The sequence below is a fragment of the Vicugna pacos genome, chromosome 16 (genome assembly GCF_048564905.1).
Source record: "Vicugna pacos chromosome 16, VicPac4, whole genome shotgun sequence".
NCBI lineage: Eukaryota > Metazoa > Chordata > Mammalia > Artiodactyla > Camelidae > Vicugna > Vicugna pacos.
Window position 1 is genome coordinate 16,114,397 of NC_133002.1, and position 24,815 is coordinate 16,139,211.

Sequence of the window (24,815 nt, forward strand, 5' to 3'; positions counted from 1 at the left end):
AACGAGAGGTGAAGTGAGCGATTTATTGTGCCTCCTCTGCGGTGTCTGATGGCTGTGAAGATGCCCGGCTGCCAGTTCTGGGCACAGTGTGCCGCTCACGTGAGCAGGCAGGAGAGCATCGCTGGAAAAGGATGGGAGGAATTGGGGCCCCGAGGGTTACAACCGACACAGAAGACAGTGAAGCGTGGAGCCCAGGGCAGTGGCCAGAGACCCCTCCCCTCGCTCTGGGACCCCCATGACTTCTAAAGCCAGCTACCACCAAGCTGCCGCCCCGTCTTTGTGGTCAGCTTGAGTCTGGGACACGGAGTCTAGGGTGCAGCCTCCAGCGAGGCCGGCACTGGCTTCCCGGGCTCCTCTCCCAGATCCACGATCCGGACGGCGTTTTCCTTCTTGGAAAGCCAGAAGGCGGGGTAGACGGGCTCGGAAAACTTACAGTCAAACCTGTGGACCAGAGTCATGGCGTCGGGCTCCACGCCGTAAAAGGAGAGGACCCCTCCCAGGAAGTCCACGTAGACCCCCAGCCTCCGGAAAGGGCTGGCCTTGAGCGGGGTCTCCGTGTCGCTGTGCCAGGCCCTGAACTCCTTCCCGTCCCAGTGGAGGCTCCAGGAGAAGCTGTTTCCAGAAATGCAGCTGTTGGGCTCCTCGCCCTTGCGGTCGATGCCCTTGTAGGTGAGGCCCACGTAGATGCCGGCCCCGGAGAGCTCCAGCTCGAAGTAGTACCTGTGCAGGTACAGGCTGTGCTGGGACAGCACCTGCCGCCAGTGCGAGAACCTGCTGGGGAGGTCCGGGTAGGGGTGCTCCCAGGGCGTGGTGTTGGTCACCTTGCGGTTGTTCTCCTGCAGCCGGAGGTACCTGTGTGCCGTGTCGGGGTCGAAGGTGACGTCACAGGCATCTGAGGGGATACAGAAGGTCAGGGACCGACGGCCAGCTCGGACTGAGCCCTTCGAAGCCGGCCGGCCTCCAGAGCCCGCGAACACATCCATCTCCTGGTCCCCGTCTACCCAGCCGCGGTCCCCGCCCCGGGCAAGAGGCGAGTGAAAACCAGAAAACAGAACACAAGTGTGATGTTGTGATTGACAACGAGAAACACGTATCTGGTCTCTGCAGCCCGTTCCCAGCACAGAGCACCTTGCAATTCATTCCTGAGTGACAAGACCCCTGGGAGCATCTAATATTTGGTCTTTGACCTCAGTTCCTGACACGGAGCTCCTGAAACCCTTGCCATTTCCTGGGTCATAAAAGTGTCTTTTGTTCTACTGAGGCAACTCCAGGCGGGCTCCTGGAGGGGTTGGCTGGTCACCAGAAAGACCAAGTCATGACTAGAAACTTGGGTCCCCAGTCCTAACACTTACTCTCTTGAGAAAGGAAAAGGGCTGGGACTGGCGTTAATGACCACTGGCGCCTGCGTGAGGAAGCCGCCACAAAACCCCAACAGCAGGGCTTTGGAGAGCTTCCAGGTGGGCCCTGGGGACTTCTGACTTCAGCCAAGTCGGGCAGAAGGTGTGGGCCACCTGGGGACCTACTGCTTGGGACTGGCATCTGAGGGGGTTGGGGGGGTCTAGTGGGGTCCATGTCCAGGGAGACGGTGTCAGAACTGAGCTCGACTGTAGGACGCCCAGCTGGTGGAGAACTGCTTGGCGTGGGGCAGACTCCCCCACACACAGTCCCTCCCCTCAAACAGTCCCCCCGACATATTCTCTTCCTGGTCCCAGAGGACATTAGCACCCCCGTGCACCCAGCTGCTCAAGCCACCCTCGAAGTCAGTTTTGACATTTCTTTTGTCCTAATCCTCCCTCACTTGGTCCCTCCCTGCCACACACACAAGCAGCTGAGCCCTGGGTCCCACCCACTCAGCAGACCACTTCACCCCCATCCAAGCCGCCGCCAAGTCCCACCCAGCCAGCACAGCAGCTCCATCTCCTGCACCCCACACCTTCTCCCTGGCGGAGCAGGGTGCTGTGGGCTAAATCATGTCACCTGGCCTACATGTCACCTCTGATGGTGCCCCTGCCCTTGGGATAAAGCAGTGACCCCCAACTCTGGCCTGCACAGCCCTGGGGACTGGCCCTTGCCTGCATCTCCAGCCTCGTCTCCTGCCCTCTCCCCCTTGACCTCCATGCTCCAGCCCCCTGACCTCAGACCCACCCAACCCTGAACCGGCTCCGGGCTTTGGCACAGACTCTTCCCTCCATGATGGGGCCATCGCCCCAACCGAGTCTGAGAGATCCCAACTGATCCATTCAGGTTGCTGCTGCGAGTCACTCCTCGGAGGCCCCCACCCCATCACTGCATCGCAGAGCACCCCGCCCTCTAAACTGCGTGGTACTCGTCACGATGTGTAATTACTTATTCGTGTGTTTCACACGTGTCCTCCTTCTACTCTGTAAGCTCCACATTCTATCCAGGACTCGACCCTGGGCTTCTAGCTCCAGGAAGATGCTCAGTGAACACTGGCCCTGTGAGTCAGCACGAGAATACTCTCACGTCTAAGGGGACTCAGGACTCCTTACAGAGTATGTGATGCCATGCCCTGGGTCGAGAAAACCAGAATGAGTCGGGGACACTTGGTTAGTGCCAGAACGCCATGATACTTTGAAGAATGCCAAGGGCAGAATGTCAACGCTCAGAGGACAAAGAGGCCGGCTGACAAGTGGCTCCCCACTGGTCATGTTGACAATTTGATGGAACTTGGACCCGTGAAACACTCTGAGTCCAAAAGAGGCTAAAAGTTCGTAGCAATACTCAAAGAGGAAAAGTTACCATCGTGTTTGAAAAAGGCTGTGTTTCATTTTTATTTTAATGTTAAGAATAAGGGGTGTCTAGCTCCTTGTGTTAACTGTTATCTGTTTGCAAAACATAGATGTGCGTCTGTCAGGAAGCAGGAAAGGATAAATGTTTTTAAAAACTGTGGAGAAGCCCAGAGGTCCTGGGGAAAATGCAGAGCTGTGGCAAGAACAGGAAATGGCCATCACGTCATAACCAGAGCAGAGGGGGTTCAGGGGTCAGCCCGTCAGCGGTCACCCCCCGAAAACAAGCAGAAGCAGGGCTCAGTGGCACATGCCGAAGAGACAAAGTAGCCACGTGGCCCAAAAATGGCCTTGGCCGCAGAGATGCCATCCTTCCACGAGGAACTGAACCTCCCGCCTTGTTAACCATAACGAAGTGCTGATTAGAAACACAGCCTTTTTTAAAATGCTAACGGACCGGGACAAGCCCACACAATGACAGGACAATGGGCTGGGCGATTCTGGCCACTTCAGACTTACAAGGGAGCCATTTGGTAACTAGCCAGGATCTTCAAAAGGGCCAAGACAGACAAAGGGACCGGACCCAGACTGGAGGAGGCCAAGGAGACAAGGAAACATCTCTGACCCTGGATCGGACTTCTGGCCAGAAAAAGGACATTAGTAAGAACACATGGTGAAACCTGACTCAATTCCACGGGTGGGGGTAACACCCCTGCAGCAGTGCTATTCACTTCCTGGTTTGGGGCCACACCTTGTAGTTACATAAAGTGCCAATGTTTGGAGACGCTGGGTGAAAGGTGTATGGGAGCTCTTGGTGCTGCTTTGGCAGTGTTTCTGTAAGTTTGAAACTGTCTCAAGATAAAAAGTTCAAAATCTGTTTAAATTAGTGTTGTCTTAGTGTGCCACTTAAGGCTGGACCTGAGGCTGCAAGAGCCTGAAAGCTACATGAGGGGGGCGTGCTGGCTTCCAAAGCGTCACTCGGACCGCCAGCCTGGGGAGGGGCTGCTCACAACTTACACTGCAGGAACTGCTGTCTGGTGCGGGGCTCGGGCTTCGAGGTCCGATGTCTGTGCTCAGTGACAGCCAACACCTGAGTCCTGATGTCGTACTCCTCTAGAAAATCAAGAGCTGTGAGTGCACACCTGTCCAGGTGGGCAGGGGACTCGAAGAAGCAGGGCCCCACCACCACCACTCTTCCCTGGGCTTCCAGTGGGAAGACGGGGCTGGAGACCAGTCATGTCTCAGAGAACCCTGCTCAGTGGCCCATGAAGTAAGATGCGCTGAGGAAAGGTGCCAGCCTGACCTGGACTTCACTTGAAAGGACAGGCATTAGCAACCTCAGAAACTAGTCCTGGAGATGCCGGCCAATCGCATGATGTGACTAAATCACATTCTCTGGGTCTCCATGGTAAAATAAAATCATCAAGGTAAGTGTCCGTTAGCACCACGGTCTAGCGGAAGGATGGCTTTGAAGATGAGGCCCCCCGCCCCGATTCTGCCCTGCCCCGACTCTCTCACTTCCCCCGTGGACCGCTCGGAGACACCACAGAGCATGGCTCCTCACCCTCCCTGGAGCTCTCCTGGAGCTTCTCCTTGTAGCTCTGCAGCAGCTGGATCAAGTGCGCGGTGGAGTCCACGATGACCTTGCGCATGCCGGAGAGCTTGTCCTTGAGTCCGATGTAAACACTCGGGAAGGCGCAGTCCTCCGCGTTCTTGAACTTGCAGTACTCCTGCGGGGAAGGAAACACGGCAGCACTTGCCCTGGCGTCTGCGTTCCTTAATCCAGGCAGCCCTCCTCAATGTTAACCTCCCGCATCTGTAAAATGGGCTCCTGGTAACATGCGCTTCACAAACAGAGTGCAGGTTATGTGTCCAGTTCAGCGTCTGACAACATAGGAAGCATTTATTTGTTTTTTTAAACTGGGAAAGCGGGCTTTTAAAAATCAGGAGACTTTGCTGTACGCCTGAAACTAACATTGTAAATCGACTACACTTCAATTAAAAATAAGAATGAAAAAATACCAGACAAGCCCCAAAAGTAGATAGATAGATAGATAGATAGATAGATAGATAGATAGATAGATAGATAAATTAATAAATTAATTAATTAATTAATAAAAATCAAAGGATACTAGATACCAAGAACAGCTGCAACACACAACCCAGACAGGGAACCAAAGAACAAAATGCTATGCCAACAGCCCAGATGCAGGGAGCAGTCCTGCAACGTTCATTCCTTCAGTCCTTTTTTTGTAATAACTTAAACACAAGCCACGGTTGGGATGGAGGAGCTGGTGCAGCACTTGGAAGATCGCAGACAAATCCTCGGACAAGAAAGTTTGCTGCCTTTTTCTTCCAGGCTCAATCTGATACAGAGTTTTCCCTAATTCTTGTTCTGTGCTTTGGAGTTTGAAATGCTTTTTCACACTAAGCCGTTCATGCTTCAAAACTCAGCAGTGATCAGGATAGTCTGCTTTTAGATGTAACATGTTATCAAAATTCAAAGGCAATTGAAGCACTGAATTGCAGACTGGATACAGCAGAAAACTTAGTGATGGAAACAGTTGTACTAAAATGGTTAGATTAATGGAAGAAAAAGTCCAAGGCAGAGACGTGATAGAAAAATAAACATTTTAAGGCTGCATATAGATTTAGCACCGTATATGATAAAAGTAACACTTCAAATTACTGGTGGACAATACATGTGGTCATTTCCAATGGCTGCAAATTGGGGGAAAAAGAAGTTATGTTTAATTAAACTAAGTTATCCTGTACTAAAATATGTTTTTGTTAGGTTTTTTATGTTAAAGTTACAAAAGATGAAAAAATAAGGAGAAATTATTTATATACTCTTTGCGGAAACGCATTACATAGTTCCTTTGCTTTGATACTGAAAGCTGAAGGAACAGGACATCCTTCAGTGTTTCCGTCTCCCTTTCTGCCTGCTGCTCTTTCTCCCAGTCATTACAAGGTTAACGATGCTTATTTTTGGGTGGTGGGAGTGTGGATTGTGGTCCTTCATATTTTTCTGTATTTTCCAAGTGTTTTTTTCACAACAAACATTTTGTTGTAACTAGAAGGGAATTTTTTCAAACATAACAATCCAAAATTATTTGTGTTTAGGAATAGAGCTGAAGGAGCCTCGGAAATAATTGACTCTGCCTTGGTTGTTTGATAAATGAGGAATTTGAGACCCAGAGAGGTTAAGCGTCTTGCCAAAAACTACACAGCGCTCTACCGATGGACCCAGGATGATGGAATTCACAACCTAGTTTCCTTCCCTGCAGGTTCGTGTCCTTCGGGTCTGGTTCTGAGGGCATGTGGCTTAACCTACAACGAACAGCACGTGTAATGAAAGGCCCCGTCTCCTCTGCTGGGCCGTCCTCAGTCACTCCTCAGTCACCCAGCACACGCAGCCCTCTCCGAAAGGCAGCAGGACTATTCTCACCCCAGCCAGGCCAGCCTCCACCCAGCAGTCGGGGTGGTCTGTGGAGCACACAGACCTGAGCTCATCATTCTTCATCTGACGTCCTCCCCCAGCTGCTGCAGCTTCATTTCAGGATGAACAAACTTCTCTCGCAGCCAGACACCTGCCTGGCCCCGCCAGCCTCACCTCCCTTCACTCTGTGCCCGGCACCCCCCACCCCATCCTGTGAAAGCCGCTTAGCTCCCCAGATTGGCTGTGCTTTCACAAACCTCTGTGCCTTGGTTCTGCACACGCGGTTCCCTCTCCTGGGACGTGACTCATCTTCCACGACCCAGTTCCTGCCGCCCCACTCTGGGAAGCCTTCCCTCCGGTCCTCCTGTCCTCTGCCGAGTCAAGACCTGCTTCCCTCTGTCCCAGAACTCCCTGTGCACCCCATTTATCAAGGAGCGGTCCCCTTCCAAGCAGAGGGTGTCCCCTGGTGTCCGCGGCATGGCTGACAGTACCTCCAGGAACAGCACAGTGTTGCTGATGGCAGAAATCCGCTCCAGCTCCTGCCTGGTCCTCTCCATCTCCGCGCTCCTGTGCTCCAGGTGGGTCTTGATGCCGTTGGCCTGGCCCAGAGCCGCTTGCTCCTTCTCCTCCAAGAAAAGCATCACGTCGCCCTGGGCCTTCCTCATGGCAGCAAGGAGCTCCCCAAACTGCTCCTCAGCCACGGCCTTCACCTCGGACACCGATACCTGGGGGATGGCGGGCAGGGAAAAGTCTGTGAGCCAGGCATCCAGCTGTCTCAAAGCAAACCTGAGAAACCTGCATATTGGGGAGCAATTTTCTATCGTAAATGGAAGACTTCATGCTCACATGAATCCTGGGTTCCCGGGAAAAGAGGATGGACTCTCCAGGCTGTAAGTAACTCTTTACCAATCATTAACTTAGTCCCTCATCCATCTGAGGGGAGAGTGAGTTATCTGACCTCTGGGTCCAGCTCTGACAGTCGGGCTGCTCTTTGAGTTTCTGAAATTGATTTTCCTACCGGGGCAAGGTGTGCATGCAGTATACTTGACAGTTATATTTCTTGTGGTACATTAATAATCTGGCTTCTCTGTACCAATCAGCAGCACGAATTCACCTATCTCTGCATTTCATTATGCCCGGTTAAACTGCCCACTGGGTCTATCTGTGCCAAAAGCACGTCTAATCTTACGGTGTCCGGGCCAGGCACAAAATGTTTAGGGCGTGTGCAGGTGACCACAGCACCTGAGGATTTCAGACCGAGCACACCTGTGCGGAATGGACTGCTACATTCAAAAGTGTATAAAACAAGCTCCACGTGATCCATACTGAGGGTCCGCGCAACGGCACCTGTGCATGTGGGATTCCGCCCTTTCACAGGGTGAACATCCCTTGTAAATGCTTTCAGGCATATCATATTTAGATCATCAATCCGAGTTTTAAACGGTTTCCTTCTCTCTGTGGCGGCTTTAAGTCCTGGCGCTGACAGATCCCCCGACAGTGTCCAGTTCGAAATGACCTTGTTAAGCTTCATGGCAAGGTCCTGGGTACCGTCTCCTGTGCTCGCACTCCCTCCACCCTGCTCCACAGCCCAGGGCCCGTTCTCGGCCTGCCTCAGTCTCCCGCACTGCCCCCCGCACCCATTCCATCCGAGAGCTCTCTGAACGGCCCCTCCAGGTGCCGTTTTCTGTTCCTCTTGGAGTCCTGCTGCCTGTCTAGTCACTTTTTTAATTACATAAAATAGTAACAAATAACAGCCACACAGTGTGTATCATGTGCCAGGCACTGTTCTGAGCACTGCATACATATTATCTCATGGCAACCTCAAAAAGGTAGGTACAGATGGCCCTCTGTATCTCTGGGTTCCACAGTCACAAATTCAACCAACCACTGGAAAATATTTGGGGGAAAATATACCAGAAAGTTCCAAAAAGCAAAACTCAAACTTGCCAAGCCAACAATTATTTACACAGTGTCTACATTAGATCAGCTATTATAAGCAACCCAGAGGTGGTTTAAAGTATCTGGGAGGATGTGACAGGTTCCATGCAAATACGAGGCCGTTTTATATAAGGGACCCGTGCATCCGTGGATTTTGGCACCATGGTGGAGGCTGGGGTTGTCCTGGAACCAGTCCCCGTGGAGACCGAGGGACGACTGCACCATCATGGGCCCCATTTCTTAGGTAAGGAAGCTGAAGCACCACTGAGTTAAGTGCTTTGCCCCAGACCACACAGCTGGGCCCAGTTCTTGTCTCCAGAGCCTGCTCTTTTAACCTTCATTCTACCCGGTCCCTCAGCAGGGGTGAGGCAGGGATCCCCACGGCTGCACCCCGTCCTACGACCCAACCCGGGGGCGCCTGGCTGAGCACGCAGCAGCAGTCAGGTGTGCTGAAGCCCAGCAGGGGAGCCCAGCCAGCCTTACCAAGACGGATTTATGGTTGGCTTGGAGCCTGGCGATGGCATTTTCATTCAGCTGGAGCTTCCGCTCCAGGTCTAACTGGGTGCCCCGAAGCTCCACCTGGGAAGAGGAAAGGACAGCGTTACAGAGGAGGGAGCCCAGGGCACGGGGAGGGATCCCAGGGGCAACAGCACCATCGCCCCTTGTCCATCTTAGTCTGCCTCAGAAGCTGCTCTCAGAAGGCAGCCTGGAGAGCCCTCAGCAGAGGCACAGAGGGTCCCCTCCGGGGCTGAGCTCGGCTGCACCAGCTGTTGCGCTGCGCTGGTCATCACCAGACATCTCTGTGCATTACCATGTATCATCCCAACCATGCCCAGGGTGCGTAAATCCATCACCTCCATTTCACGGGTGATGAAATGGGGCCACCTATCCAAGGTCACGCAGTTGTCAGTGGAGTTGAGCCCCGGCCTTCCAGCCTCAGAACAGCGCAGGCGTGGAGCTGGGGCGAGGGATCGCACAGGTTCCGCTTGGCAGCTGAGACTTTGCAAAAATCACCTTAACGCCTCCACACTTCCATTTCTCCAACCATGAAATGGGGAGACGCTAAAGGGCCTAATTTACGGGGTCACTGGGGACGGGATGAGACCATGCGTGTTTACAGGAACTCTGGACAGTGGCGGGCGTGTTGTAAGTGTAATCAACATCAGCGGTGCCCTTATCGCATCGACACTGTCACCGGCATCCCCTGGCTGCTTTCCATCAGGGACCCTCTCTCTCCTGGAGGCCGGCGGAGCGAACCCTCCCGGCCGAGGCCAGTGTCTGCCGAGAACCTTGGGTTCACCTGCTTGGACCCCACCACCCAGCTCCTGTCTTGCCTCCTAGGGCTCCCTGAGCACTTTCTGAAGCCTGCCAAGGCACGAAACCCAAGCCTCTGCAGACTTTCAGGCCCCATCACCTTCCTGGCTGAGGAGGACACGAGGCCACAGCAGCACAGAGCAGAGCTTTCACCCCTTTAACAGCAGCATGCACGTGCGCTCAACTGTGAGTCGCTGTGCACGAGCAGCCCTAACTCGTGGGCTGCTCCCCTCCTCCCCCTGGAGCCTGCGGGAATCCCAGGCTCCGGAGGGAGCCCAGGCAGGTGCGGACCCGCCTCACCCTGCAGAAGGCAGGTAACTCTTGCTCAGGCCCTGGGGCACTGAATCAGGGCAGAGAGAGCCCGGGTGACCTCCCACCCTGAGACCTGAGGTTTGGTGCCCGGAAGTGGGTGGCAGGGGAGGCAACAGGGCCTGGCCTATTAGGGGGCAATCGTGGGGTCTTGGTCTGTCTAAAAGGCCCGCCCAGTGACCTGCTTCATGGTAGTGGGAAAACATGAACTCTTGTTCGAAGGAGATGGAAGACACAGCAGAACCCCAGCAGCAGCGAGCGTGGCTGTGAGAGCATGTTGAAGCGACCGGCCCAGCATGATCCAGGGACCCCCAGACGGTGTCCAGTGAGGGGGCGTCTCCCCTCTGTCTGCAGATGCCATAAAAGAAGAAAAGGACTCCGGAGTCTGATGGGGACCTCTGAGTGAGTCACCCCAAGAGCAGGCACTCCCCATTACCACAATAGGTGGGGCCACTTTGGGAGACCAGTATCTCCAGTTATTCCTGTTCCCAGAAAATGACGGGGTGTCTCCGACCCTGGCTCTGGGGTTTCCCAGGACTTCAGCAGTGTGCACACCTCAGGCCAGGGCGGGCCCTGCACCAAAGGACAGCAGTGCCAACGAGCGGGGACGGCTCCACATCGAAGGGCACGAACAGTCCTGCCTGCGTCAGCAGGGTAACAACAGATGTTGTGTAAAAGCCACGGCATCAGGGTCCAAACACCTGCCACCCGCTGGCTTTACGACCCTCATCACACCGTGTAGAGTCTCCTCTGGTGCCACAAGGTATGTCAGCAGAATCGTGTTTGCTTCTACCTCCAGGGCAGAGGGGCACCCGGAGGTTGGTGGCCAGGTCAGGAACAGCAAAGGGAGTGAGAAAAGAGGAAATCCCAGTTGGTGTCACTTCCTTTGTGTTTCCCTTCTGGAGAGCCTGCTCTGGGAACGCTAGAGTTCCCCCTCCCCGGGCCGACTCTGTTCCTCGGTCACTGGTCAGAACCCACTATGTGCCAGTCCAGTATATAAGACCCTTCCTGCTCTTGAAACACTTACAGCCCAGGAGAATGTGTAAGAAAAACAAGGTTAAAAGAAGATGTGGTATATTTATACAATGGAATACTACTCAGCCATAAAAATCGACAACATAACGCCATTTACAGCAACATGGATGCTCCTGGAGAATGTCATTCCAAGTGAAGTAAGCCAGAAAGAGAAAGAAAAATACCATATGAGATCGCTCATATGTGGAATCTAAAAACAAAACAAAACAAAACAAAACAAAACAAACAAACAAAAAAAACAAAGCATAGACACAAAACAGAAATAGACTGACAGACATAGAATACAAACTTGTGGTTGCCAGGGGGGCGGAGGGTGGGAAGAGATAGTCTGGGATTTCAAAATTGTAGAATAGAAAAATAAGATTATACTGTACAACACAGGGAAATATATACAAGATCTTATGGTAGCTCACAGAGAAAAACATGTGACAATGAGTATATATATGTTCATGTATAACTGAAAAATTGTGCTCTACACTGGAATTTGACACAACATTGTAAAATCATTATAAATCAAAAAAAATGTTTAAAAAAAAAAGAAAGAAGAGAAAAACAAGGTTACATAACACTGAGTCCAAGGTATTCCTCAGAAATTCTAGGGGAAATCCTTTTCCTGAATGGCCTCAGAGCACCTGCCTTTTGGCAGCCAATGGGCCATGAACAGTGCTGGTTAGCTGCTCCCCCAACCCCGACGCCTTGTGGCTCTCAGAACTTGGCCCCTGCTCTGTCTGGGGACTGGGTCTGCAGTCAGCACCCAGTCCCGAACCTTCGGATTGAACGAATGCTGAGGTTGGATACAATGACCCGCCACACATGGACGTCAAGCTCTCAGACAGGGCCCAGCTCACGTCTTCCCTCTCCAAGATCCCCGCCCTGGCCTGACTGTGGGGCCTCCCTCCTCGGAACACGCGGCAGGACAGTTGTGTCCCCAGCCCTGTGGAACCCCGGGAACCAGGGACCTGCCTGGGCTTCCTGGTTCGAGCCCACACTCCCTGAGACAGGCAGGGAAGCCTCACACTTAGCCCGTGGGAAACGCTCGATGGTGTTTGAAAAACTTGACGAGGAACAGGAATGAGTCACATGCAATTCATGGGTCAGAATAAACAGAAAGGCAGTCACAGAAGGAGTGCAAATTTCCCAAAGCACATGCACACGTACACACACAGCCTCACTTCCACGGCAGTGAGCCTGAGGTCAGGGAAGGCGAGAGGAGTTAAGACCAGCCACTCTTAAAAGCTAAGGGGCCCCAGCCAGTAAGGAGAAGAGTATGGAGGTGCCTTAAAGAACTAAAAATAGAGTTACCATATGATCCACTATAAAATAGATAAACAACAAGGTCCTACTGTACAGCACAGGGAACTATAGTCAATACTTTGTAATAACCTACAACGGAAAAGAATCTGAAAAAGAATATATGTGTGTGTATAATTGAGTCACTATGCTGTACACCTGAAACTAACACAACATTGTAAATCAACTGTATTTCAATTAACAAAAAATGCTAAGAGGCCCCGGGAAGCTGGCCTGGGCAGGAGGAAGAGCTGAGTCCCCACTGGGGAGAGCTGGGCTCTGGAAGCCCAGCAAACAGAACAAACAAGCAAAGAACACCCAGAACGCCCAGATCCAAACAGAGGGTCTGCCCACTGGCCCCGCGAGACAGCGTGGGGGCTTCCGAAGGGGCTCAGTCGGCGAGCTGAGCAATCGGCTGCTCTGCGGACCGGATGCAGGGTCCCAGCTGCTCGTGTCCTCACGGCTGACCCCTCCAGTCTCAGTCCCCGCTGCACGACAGGCCTGCCTGAGTAACCAGCCCTTAACGCGGTCCACAGTGACCTTCAGCAAGCAGCTCCAGCAGGTCTGGGCTGGCTGGAGGAAAGACTGAGTTTCTGGAGCCTTACTGATGTCTAACAAAACTTGCAAAATAGCCCTGGTGGCAGGTGTAGCCTTGTCGCATACATCGACTGTGTCTTCTGAGCTGGTCTCTCGGGCTCCAAAGATGGGGCAGGGCCATCTAGAGCCTGGCTACACTTACAGAGCATACCTACTCCCCGCATAGAAAGCAAGGAGACAGGATGGAACGGCACGAACTCTCACAGGCAGACCAGCGAGCAGAGGCTGTGACCTGGGCCAGCTCCAGGGACCTGGGGCACAGAGCTGCTGCATTGAACCTATAACCTCGAGTGCGTTCAGCACCAAACCGCCCGAGGGCCGGTACCCAGTTGTCTGTGCTTCCCCACACACAGCTCTCCTAAGATGTCTGAGTTTGGGGTTCCACACAAGTCCCCCTGCTCAAAGTTACAGTTACCCTCAGTCTCCGTCATGCACCAGCTTCCACTACGTTTCAAATTCACGTTGTACCTGTGCCACCACAGGCACAGAATTTCTGAGAGACAGAAGAAACTGTAAATGGTGGCATTTGCCTCTGAGGAGGGGGGTGGGGGCACCCAGGGCAGGAGGGGGACCTTTTCTGGGTAAAATCCATTGCAGGATTTCACAGAGATTGTTTCTCAAAGTGTGCACACATCCCTTTTCCAGTTAAATATCATAGAATTCAGATATTACACCCTGAATAAGGGAAGAGCAGTACACTTTGCCTTTATCTTGCTTCTCTAAGAGTGGCGGGTTTTGTGTGCAAAAGAACAAACAAAAAGTAAGGCTATAATACCGTGATCTTGGGGTCTTTGCCTGTGTTCCTCCAGTGGGCAGCTTTCCAGAAGCTTCCATCCCTCACTTCCTGACTTAGCCGTTTGCAGGAGTTTGGACAAACGCAGTGGAGATGAGGAGTCACCACCTCACTGAGTCATTCGAGGACTGGATGGGGAAACCCACGGAAAGCGTTTAGTAGCTAGCAACGCTTCACGAAGGCGGATTTCCTCAAGGACCCGGGCTGCTGTCCTCTCACCTGTCTGATGACCCAGAGTCTCGTCTCGGCTGTGAGTGTGGGGGGTGGGTGGCAGTGACCTGCTCTCCTGACTGGACATTCCCCGACCTTGGAGGTGCTGGGAACAGTTAGCAAGGGGACTGTAGAGCTGGAAAACGTGACTCATTGGCACCTGGAACACAGAGCTTTCCAGAAGAATTCCCACTAACACTGGATGAAATCCAAGGGAGGGCATGGAGGAGGGACCCCGGCAAGTAGCCTGTCCTTGGAAAGCTCCTTCCTCAGCGGCCCAGGGTCCCTGGGCCCAGAAGCTGCCTCGGGCCCCGGCGGCCGTGGTCAGTGCCAACAGGGAGCTGCAGGGAGTGTGAACACAAGACGCGTGGGACAAAAGTCAACTGCACTCCCCACTGAGAAAGAAGTGCTCCTGGAAAGTCAACGTATGAGAAACAGCCAGTGACTCCGAGCCCGCGTGCTTCCCCGGGCTCTCGGCTTTTGGGCAAAGGAAAGCCAGTTGTTCTGGAAACAGTTTCCCTATCTGATGGGAATGAAGTCACAGGCTCGGAGAACAGTGTTTCTCAGTCTCTTCTGGTACATCTGTCTGATGAGGTTTACTTCCCCAGGTAAGCCAACCTTGACATTGTACCTGGAGGGAAGTTTCCCGTTCTCTGTTACCTCGACACTGTTCAAGCCCTTGGATGTCACGCCCAGTATCTCAGAGGGGCCCTGTCTACTGATCTCTCGTTTCAGGTAAAGTGGGGAAGAGAAATTAGGGGGAAGTTTTGTTCTTTGCTCTTGAATTTCTGCCGAAGTTTGCATTTCATTCATTGCCACCCAGATCCAGCCAGAGGGAAACACCTCTGCCCTCAGCCCCGCACCCAGGCACGGGTCAGTCACCGAAAGCTAAGTGAGAAACAGCAGGAGACTGCCAGGAAGAGGAGCGACAGACACAGACAGAGCGGGCACAGGGACAGCAGGACTGAGCTGGGACAGAGTGACCCACTCCAGTTTCCCTGGGCACAGGGTCTCCCCACCTCCCTCTTTCGGGTGGACCCCAGCACTCACCTCCTTGTCTCTGCGGGCAGCGTCCAAGGAGACCGCAGCGTGACCCCGGTGCTCGCCCTGGCCACACTCCTGGCAGATGCACTGCCCGTCGGGGCAGCAGAAGGCGACCAGCGGGCGGCGGTGGGCCAGGCAGACGCGCAGGTCCTGGTCCTTGACGGGCTCGGCCAGCTGGTGGCCATGCAGCCTGCTGTTCTCCTGGTGCGGCCGCAGGTGCTCCGGGCAGTAGTTGACCATGCAGGTCAGGCAGGACTTCACGGCCCTCACCCTGCTGGCCCCGAGGCAGAAGTCGCACAGGACCTCCTCCTCCGCCTCCACCCCGGGCCTGCCCGGCCACGCAGAGACTGTCCCCTCCGGGGGGGTCCCCAGGGGACCCATGTCCTCTCCTTCCCCCAGGCTAGCCGACCCAGAGTCTGGGCTGAGCGTGGTCAGCCGGTGAGCGGGGACCCCGGGCAGTGGCCCTGGAGCCATCAGATCCAGCTCGGCCATGTGGAAGGCTCGCTGTCTGTCCGTCTGTCTGTCTGCCCCTTGGCCCAGGATCCCGCTGTGAGTCAGACAAGGGAGCCACGCCCAGATGACTGCAGCTGCTGCAGAGTTTTAACTGTTTCCTCCCCCTGGGGAGCTCACGCAGTCATTACCCCGCTCGAGCTTGGACACCAGCCAGCGGCGGTGACACAGGCCGACCGACTGCTCAGGCTCAGGGTGGCCAGCCCTGCCCCTCCTCCTGCCCAGACCCAGAACTCCGACTCCTGTGTTAGTCAGTCCCCCACAGACTCAGCCCTGCCACCAGGCCCGCTCTGAAAAGACCAGAGATTCCTGAGCTCTGCGGGCAGAAGTCCACGCTGCTTTGCGTGGCCTGACTGGCTCCATTTTTTGTTTTCAGGTTTTAAAGGGACCCAAAATGTAAGGACTTCAGCCACAAGACAGGCTATCATCCTTTCCCATCTCCAGGAGACAGGCTACAGGTGGGTTTTCAGTGGCGATCGGGAGAGTCAGGAAGACCTTGTCTCCTTCCACATAAAGCTCCATTCCGACACCTGCACACCTGCCCGGGGGCTCGTGGGGGGACAGGGGGGCCCTGCCCACTTACTAAGGTGTTCCTAGACGTGGTGTGTGGGTCAAAGCACCACAGACTGCGTTAAATAAAGAAACGTGTCTTCTCCCAGTCCTGAGGCTGGAAGTCCGAGATCAAGGTGTCAGCAGCGATGGTCTCTTCTGAGGCCTCTCTCATTGGCTTGTAGACGGTTGTCCTCCCCCCGTGTCTTCACATGGTCTCTCCTCTGCGCACGTCTGTGCCCTAATCTCCTCTTTTCATAAGGACACCAGTCAGATGTGGATTAGGGACCACCCTAATGAACTCATCTTACTTGAACAACTTCTTTAAAAAGCGCAGTCTCCAAATACAGCCACAGTCCCAGGCAGAGGAGGTTAGGGCTTCAGTGTATGAATGGGGGGCACAATCCAGCTCATAATCGATGGCCAGGGGACGAGATAAGCATCTACCTCCTTCGAAGAACAGTGCTCCCAGACCCCCTCGCTGGGTAGGGGGACACAGCACACTTTGCATTTGCCAGACGGGCACCAAAGGACCCAGGATTATTCCAGGATACCTGGCCCCCAACTTCTGTGTCCTAGAGAGGGTCTATAGCTTCCCCTCAGGATTTCTTCAGATATGCTCAAGTGGATTTGGAAAGCTATTGGAACAGAGAGGGAACCGGGGGGTGGGGGCGCTGGTTCAGCTCGCCCCTGAGATTGGGGGTGGGGGTGTCTCCAAGACATCCCCCTCCCCATGGCTGTCCACTCCTGGTTGGGTTCTGCGGGATCCGGATTAAACCAGATAAACCAAGGCGTGATTCTTGTCACTGACCAAGGCATTTCAGAAATCCAAGAAATGCTGCATGGCGTTGGATGGCATGGGGGACTGTAATAGTCTATCCAGATACAGGCCTGCTTGTCCACCTGCCCCGAACACGCACATCATGATCGCCTCGCTCGGCCCTTTCAGCAACGCGAAGCTTCCTGAGTACCCCCAACCCCACTGCTGGAGGCGCCCAGAAGGGGCCTCCCGCATTTCATTTCACGGTTTTACACCTCCGGCCAGGAGAGAAAGGAGCCGGCTTGTCCTGGCCCCGACGTCCGGGGCTTTCGCCAACGTCCATGAATAGGGTTGCTTTTCAGAATGCCCTGGTTCTGGCGGCTGAACTGGTCCACCCACGTGCCACAGAGCCTTTGATCTTTTGGGGGAAGGAGAGGGAAGGTGAGGGAAAGTGGCCTGGCCGCCCTGCCTGACCGGTTCCACAACCTCAGGTTCCCACTGGGGGTACTGAGCCAGCCTCTCACTCATCTCCTGTTCTTCCCCCCACCGTCTCATGCCCACCCTCCCCTCCTTCATGAATGGTTCCCCTGCCCACCATTCTCTCCCGCTGACCCCACAGGGCTCGCTCAGCCCAGCCGGTGGCCCACTGGAGCCCTGAGCTAGCAGACGTTCCACAACAGTGTGGAAAACAGGAAAGCTGAATTTTCGGTCCCAGCCTGACCTGGGAAAATCATTTGTCCTCTCTTAACCTCAGTTAAGACAAGATCAGACCTGCCCCTCTGATGTCATACGGCCCCCCAACACCACCCTCTCCTCCCCTCCAGGCCAGCCTCCCTGCACGCAGCCTTGCATGAAGCAAGTGTCTATTTCGCAAAATGGATGTAATTTCCTGCTTTCCTGAATCAAACCTGCCGCCACAGACACCAGGGCCACGCCGTGGTTTGGGATTCCTTCCCGGAACTGAGGGAGGTTTCCCACCCAGCATTCTGAGAACTCAAACTCTACTAAACCATGTGGGAGGTAACTGCAGGCAGGCAGGCAGGTAATCGTTCATCCTTCACCCAGTGGACTCTGTGATGAACTATCCCACAAGCTGACAAACTAAACTCCCTAAGGGCCCGTGAACAGTGACTGCAACTCCCCTCCCAATTTGTGGGTTTCACGCCATCACCTTGAGGAATATGGAAGACCTCAAGTAGAGCTTTCTTAATCCAAAGACTCTATCTGGCCATTTCAGGTTAAAGGAAGCCCCTAAGTTTTCCTCCTAAGTAAATAGCTTCAAAAATCTCGCTGAGCAGTTTTCATCTGCGTCTCTGTGAAGCCGTGCAGAGCTGTGATCCACAAACGTAGGTGGTATTTGTCCGCCAGCCTGCAGAAATTAAGAAAAAGCAGGCAATCAGACTGTGTGGAAAATAAGAATAATAAAATTAACAAGTCATATATCTAAATTTGATCGATTTTAAGGGACGATACTTTATTGAGACTGTGTCCTTCCCCCTTGTCTGGAATGGAAAGTCTTCGCGTTTAGGAGACCACGGTGAGAGCAGTGGGGGTGGAGTCACCTGGGAGAGCCCCACCTAAGCTCGTCCTCCAAATTCACCGTCCAGCTTTCCTGGTAAAACCCAGAGTCTGAGACCCAGAGCTGGAAGCTGCATCACTCTTCCAGAAACCGGCCCAGGCTTCTCCTGGTTCACCCAGGGGGTGGGCCTAGGGACCATTCTGGCCGGGGTCACTATCAGCAAACTGGTCCCCAGCCCTGCTTCTCTCATAAAATGAGAAGACAGCCTCGTGGGCCGTTTTGGTGATTAACAACTGCCAGACAAGAGACCAAACTGAAGGAGAGGAGAACCAACCCAGAGGAGACTCGGAACCACCCCACCCCGCCCCGCCCCCGAGCCCTGTCGCCGTGGGTCGAGGCTGGCAGGAGGGGCCGTCCCCGGGTGCTGCCCGAGCCTTCTCTTCACAAAGACTGGGACAAACACGCTGGTTCAGAAAACAAGACTGGGAGTTCCAGTAGGGTCTGCCTTGCCTGTGAGCAGCACCTGCAGGGAGCCCCCGGGGTCATCTCCTCCCTGAGCCACAGCCGGTCTGGCTTTGGCTCGTTCCCCAGTCCCCCTTGTTTGCCCACAGGTGTGGCCCTGGTCCACCCTCAGTCAGCCAACCTCCAGCCAGCCAGGCTCCCAGGGCCAGAACTAGCAGCTGGGCCTCCCAGGAACCTCTGGGGGTCCTTCCGTGCCCTGGAAAGGCAGAGCTCAGGAACCCGACCGAACTGTCCAGTTACTCTCATAAATTTCAGACCCAAAGACATGACATTTTATGTGGCCCATGCTGAACACACCCCTGGAACTGTGCTCTGTCCAACCTCCATAACAACGCTAAGAAATATGCGTACAAACACCCAAAGGAGGATTTCTGGAAACTCCATGCTGTTTTCAGGTCTTCTGCCCATTTTTCAATTGGTCGGTTGTTTGGTTTGTTTGTTTTGATGTTGAGTTGTATGAGCTGTTTATATATTTCGGAAATTAACCCCTTATCAGTCACATCATTTGCAAACATTTTCTCCCATTTAGTAGGTTGTCTTTTCATTTCGTCAATGGTTTCTGTTGCTGTGCAGAAGCTTTTAAGTTTAATTACGTCCCATTTGTTTGTTTTTGCTTCTACTTCTTTTGCCTTAGGGGACAGAACCAAAAACATATTGCTGCAATTTATGTCGGAGAGTGTCCTGCCTAGCACCAAGGGACACGATGGGCCCAGGGCAGGCAGCAACCACTCTGGCGTTGAGGGACAAATATTCTGATCATCAGTATTTTTTATCAAAATATTTGCCATCAAAAGAGGATGACAGAGGAAGCTTTCACATACTGAGGTAAGGGCAAGTCATTCTGGCTCATACATGATTTGACTTAAACTTTATGCTAATCACAACAGCTGGTTCTGTGGCCTGTCCAGCATACACTGTACATCTATCTGTTTTAGCCATGGAAGAAAAGAATGCATCTTAAAAAAAATCTAAGTGGAGTAACTGTGGTTCGAGCATCTCTGCACGTGGAGTTTGGTGAAGCTCAAAGGGGTGCACGGCTGATAACACAAACACCAGCATCAATGCTGAGGGCGCTGCACGCACTCCATGGGCGAGTCTTCGCAACAACCCTGAGACAGGTGCCGTCACTATTCCTGTTTAGCAGATGGGGAAAACGAGCCTTCCGAGGTTAAAGACCTTGCCCAGAGATCCTGGGTTCCGAACCAGCTGGAGTTTGAACCCAGGAGGCTGACTCTTGATGCTGTAGGGGAGCAAAACTAGACCCCAAAGTGTGTCTCTTTGGCATGCGGATTAGTTTAGGCCGATTATTTTTAAGAAGTCTCAGGAAGTCTTTCTGTTTATCTCCCCAGACTACCTAAAAGAATGGAGAATGGGGACCTGCTCCAGGAGAGGAGCTCTCACCAGAGATAACTATTGTGCCAACTGGTGTAGCAGACAGGGAGGAACCCAGCAAACATTTGTTTGTCTGTTAAGATTCCTCTCCAAGTCCCATTGTCTCTGCTGGCCCAGCAAACATTTGTTTACCAAAATCTGCTTTTCCATCTTTATGTGAATTGCCTTCCTCCCCTTTGAAGTCCCAAACCACTGCCCCCAACATCCTCTTTTGTCTTTACTGAAGGTGGTATTTAAGAAGAGGGTTTTGACCATTTGGGTGAGTTTCTCAGTTTTCCTGAGTCTCTTGCACGTGCGTGTTATTAAACTTTTAACTTCCTCCTGTTAATCTGTCTCATGTCAATTTAATTCTTAGACCAGCCCGAAGAACCTGGAAGGGTAGAGGGAAATACCTTCCTCCTCAACAACGCTAACCGGGACACGGCTACAGGTTCTATTACAATGCGCGTGATCACACCGCACGGTGTTAATGCTCCTCCAGCCATCTTGGAATGGGCTCCTCTTGGTTAATTACTTATTTTTTTTTAATAAAAAGTATGGACTAGTGACCTAGATTCCTGAACAAAGGGAGGAAAAAACATTTTCCGTCTGAGAGCCAAAATCTGCCCCCCTCCTCAGGGATTATTTGTGGCCAGGCCAGAGGACAATGGGTCATTTTCTCAATACACAATATACTCTCTTCCTCATCGAAGTCCCCGCCAAAGGAAGATGCCGTGTTACAGGAACCATGGAAGCTGCAGTCTTACTTCCACTTCCCCACCGCCGATACCCATTTGCTCATATGGTTTTGACTCCCACCTCACTGTTGCAAACTAGAAGGTTGAAGAATGCTCTGTATTTCCTTATGCCTGATTGGGTTCATCTACACCAGACGTGGTCGCTCCAGCCTGTTGGCCGGTGTTGGTCACACTAGGGATGGGGGGGGTCTATGCAAATTGAGGCCAATGATATTCGAGAATTAGTTTGCTGGGGTCTTCCTGGCTCTTAAGAGAGACACTTGGGAAACAGATCTCCTTCCCTCTGGAGGTGGACAATGAAGCATGGCTGCTGGCAACCATCCATGACATGAAGAGACCAGCTTAGGATGCTGCCCTCACCGTGGCAAGGCAGAGAGACCCAGAGGACCTGGCCCTCGGCATCACTGAGCTGCAGGATCCAGCTGGTCCACTTTCTGTATGTTTCATTGTGATTTTAAAATGTTTGGGTTGGCCTGCAAGTAACCTGAAACATCCTCCCTGACAAAGGAACACTTTCAAAATCACATGCCTTGAGACCAGCTTGAACTCTTCTGCCACGAGAACTTTAGGCCAAGCTGCACCTCCAGCTGCTACTGGCCTTTTTTCAGGAAGGAATGCAAATTGCCAGGAAACCTCGAGACTTTAGTTCCTGCATCACCATTCATTCCAAAAAGTGGGAAAATATGGTCAATGAAAAGTGTGTAAGAAGAGAAAAGGCCACTGGGTGGTACTGCAAGTCATCCACCCAACAAGGCTTGTTTGCTTCTGGCAAGTTGTTCTATTTGCTTTTCTAAGACTCAGCCCAACAGCTCACTCAAAACCAGTTACTCATTATTTAATGGCATGAGGAAAGGGTCACCATACATTAAGCTTCTCAAAGCAGGTCATAAAATGGATTGTACACTGTAAGACGAATTATATCAAAAGGAACAGCTTTAGGTGTCCGGGTGTGAATGTATGCAGACAGCCGGAGGACAGCTGCATGAAATTACTGCACGTAGTGACTTTTTTGTGCTTTCCCACGTTTTCCAACTTTTTAAAATAACAACTTAACAGTGTACAAAAATCATAAAACAGGAACTTTAAAAAGTAAACGTGTTTGTGGGCGGGAGTCCTAAGGGAGCCCAGTGGTCGGCTTCCGAGCAGAGACGCCCAGGGTTCAGGAGTCGGAAGGCGGGTTTGCGCCTCCACTCAGCCATCAATTAGCCACTGTCAGATGCCGTTTGCCCTCTGAGTCTCTAGTTCCTCCACCTATAAGATTAGAGAGTACTTGCTTTGTCTCACTTTCAGGGTTATTGTAAGATTCTACATTATTCAACAAGATAATGTAGTGGGAAACTGGACACGTCTCTGGCTGGTAAAGATGAGATGCTCTTTGTGGGGAGGGTACAGCTCAGTGGCAGAGCACGTGCTTGGCATGCACGAGGTCCTGGGTTCAGTCCTCAGTACCTCTATTAAAATAAATAAACCTAATTACCCTCCCCTGGAAAAAATTGAAAAAAAAAAAAGATGAGATGCTCTTTGAAGCTCAAGCCAAGACCATGTCCTCTTCCCAAGCTATTCTCTCTCCCCAGATGAGCTCTTCCCTTCCCAGGACTCCAGTTACCACTGGCACACGTTGATGTCTCCAGCTCAGACTTTCAGAGCTCTGTCTGCAACTACATTCTAAATATTAAAACTTCACTTTCACAGTCACCTCAAACCGAACACATCCAGAATTAAACCTACGACCTTTCCGGATCCTGACCCAACAAAGCTGGCCCTCCTCGTGGTTCTTTCCTCTGAGATTGCTGCCAGCATCCAACCAGACTACAAACCAGAAACCCGGGCAGTGTGCCTTTCCCTCACCCCCGTATCCATTCCATCACCATCTTCCATCCCAAGGATCTCAGGAACCTTCACCCTTTGTGTCCCATGACTGCAGTCAGAGCCACCACTGTCTCTCACTTGCATTACAGTAACTCCAAATTGGAATTCCTGCATCCACCCCCCTAACTGTTCCCTCCAATCCTTCCTCCACGGCGCATCCGGGGAAAGCTTTTCTGAACCAGCCTTACTGAGCCGTCACGCACACGCGTGGGGCACTGGGCTCCTCTGCACAACTCCCTCCTCTGTGTGCCTCGCCCCACAGTTTCTAGCTGCCTCAGCTGCTTGGGACCCTGATTTCTTCTGGACGCTCAGCTTAGCGGGCCCACCGGGCTCTGCCTGACTCCAGCTCCGTGTGTCATGGTTGGGGAATGGCTCCTTGACAGGCAGGTGGGCGGCCATGGGGCGCACCACGAGAGCTCCTCCTGCTGTCAGGGATCAGGCCCTTCGTGCTGCCTGTCACTCACCGCCTGAAAATAGTTACCGCTTATGTTTTGTCAAATTTTACACAAGTTTGCAGTGGGAGGACTAGTCTGGTACCAGTTACTCCATCGTGGGTGGAAACAGAAGCCCAGAGAAAGCAGAGTAAGATATAAATCTGATCATATTATTCCTCTAGTTAAAATCCTTCCCTGGCTCCCTAGCTCTAAGAATAAAGATCCAGTTGTAAGCAGCCTGCAGTGCCTTGACCACTCTGAGCCCACTCGCAACCCAACGCCACCCCGTCTCCTCTCACCCACACTCCTCCTTTAGTCTCTGGCTCTTCCAATCCCTTGCCGTGTTTTCTCCTCCCTCGTGGCTTTTGTACATCTCAGTACACGGCTAACATCCCCCCTCCTTCTGCACCAGCCACAAGACAGTGAGTAAAGCACTGGGAACCCAGCTCAAGATTAGACAGAACAGTGTCTAACACTGGGCCCAGGTATGCATGCATTTCATTACAACGAGAAAGGAAGGAATTATTTAATAAAGGCTGTTAGTTCAATTGGCTAGCTATTTGAGAAAATATAAAGTTTTATCCCTAACTCATCCTTTATTCAAACTCAAAATTCAGACAAAGCATTAATAAGAAAAATATATAAAGAGCTACTTCAAGTTGATAAAAAGAAAACCTAATATAAAAATGAGAAAGGGAAATGAATGGACAATTCATGGACTTAAAAGCATGTGAAAATGTAAACATACAAAAAGACATCTAACCCCATTAAGGATGAAATATAGTAAGATATAAACTAAAAATAGTAAAATATTGATGGTGTCCCGTGTAGCTGAGAGTGTGGGGAAACTGTTAGAGCATGAATTAGTACAGCCAATTCACCACAATTCTGATGTTCATACACCCTGACCCATCACATTTCCAGGAATCTATCCTACAGAAATAGCAGCATGACCACAGAGCTGCTTGTATCAGCAAGAAAACTGGAACGAACTCAAACGCCCATCAGTAAAAAGATATATAAATAAATCATGGCACATCCATACACCACGACACTATGCGTCCATTTAAAAAGTCAGGTGGCTCCAAATTCCTTGTAAAGACGTCCACTGTATCACGTTGAGAACTAAAAGTGAGCTGCAAAACAAAAGAAATAGTACAATCCCAGTTACATGTGTGTACAGACACACACACACACACACACAGATATACACACACACAAACACATGCCTAAGAAAAGAATCTGGATTGATAACACAGATTCAAACCTAATTCTTTAACAGTAAGACTTGAAGGGGGAACAGAGGAACCCTTCCATTTTATTTTATATATTCCTATATTATTTGAATCTGTTGCAAAGAATATTTCACTTTGGCAACTTAAAAATAACTTGTGTGCATGTGTGTTGCAGTAAGAGTGATGGACTGTTAACTGTGCGGCTGGTGAACGCCTTTGAGTTAACAGCTCGGCAGCAGACATGACTGCCACCTGTTGGTCACATGCCGCCATGACCGACTGCTTCTCTGAGGGTTTCCCAACCTCGGCACCGTGGCCATTTGTGGAGGGATAATCTTTTATTGCACAGGGCCTGTCACCGCCAAGGTGCTCCCACATTTAAGATAATCAGAGGGTTTCTTTCCAGTATAGACTGTTTTATATCAAATTAGTGTCAGGGATTACTGAAGGCCCTCCCACACTTACTGTATTGCATGGCTTCTCTCTAGTTTAACTTCTGATGCTGAGATATCTCATCTACATGAAATGCCTGAGATCTCTACAAACACACATACGTTACGTTACACGTAATG

General features: G+C 52.0%; 1 protein-coding gene and 2 long non-coding RNA genes across 5 annotated transcripts in view; 1 reads left to right on the forward strand and 2 right to left on the reverse strand.

The window, feature by feature from the left end:
- On the reverse strand, window positions 1-17,084 carry TRIM16 (tripartite motif containing 16). Its single transcript, XM_072938439.1, has 6 exons — window positions 14,723-17,084; window positions 8,608-8,703; window positions 6,678-6,911; window positions 4,312-4,477; window positions 3,765-3,860; window positions 1-892 (listed from the first exon to the last, which is right to left on the reverse strand). The coding sequence occupies exons 1-6, from the start codon at window positions 15,206-15,208 to the stop codon at window positions 309-311; spliced, it is 1,662 nt and encodes a 553-aa protein (XP_072794540.1). The 5' UTR covers window positions 15,209-17,084; the 3' UTR covers window positions 1-308.
- On the forward strand, window positions 14,318-22,278 carry LOC140686028 (uncharacterized). 2 transcript variants are annotated; one of them, XR_012059455.1, is made up of 5 exons: window positions 14,318-14,407; window positions 15,603-15,684; window positions 19,211-19,401; window positions 19,512-19,694; window positions 20,324-22,278. It is a non-coding gene; the product is annotated as an uncharacterized lncRNA (long non-coding RNA). The 2 variants fall into 2 exon arrangements; XR_012059454.1 differs by lacking the exon at window positions 20,324-22,278 and having other exon boundaries at window positions 19,512-20,222.
- Window positions 22,274-24,815, reverse strand: part of LOC140686027 (uncharacterized) — a 9,779-nt gene continuing 7,237 nt past the window's right edge. For both annotated transcript variants that reach the window (XR_012059452.1, XR_012059453.1), the window contains exon 3: window positions 22,274-24,144. This is a non-coding gene — a long non-coding RNA (uncharacterized lncRNA). The remainder of the gene's footprint in view (window positions 24,145-24,815) is intronic.

What these genes read in the sequence shown, in the direction of transcription:
- TRIM16 (XM_072938439.1), bottom strand. Translation starts at nt 15,208, where the DNA reads ATGGCCGAGCTGGATCTGATGGCTCCAGGGCCACTGCCCGGGGTCCCC. An exon ending in CTGCCCGCAGAGACAAGGAG is followed by an intron (nt 8,704 to 14,722) that starts GTGAGTGCTGGG and finishes TCCTCTTCCCAG; the next exon opens with GTGGAGCTTCGGGGCACCCA. An exon ending in CCAGGAGAGCTCCAGGGAGG is followed by an intron (nt 3,861 to 4,311) that starts GTGAGGAGCCAT and finishes TTGATTTTCTAG; the next exon opens with AGGAGTACGACATCAGGACT.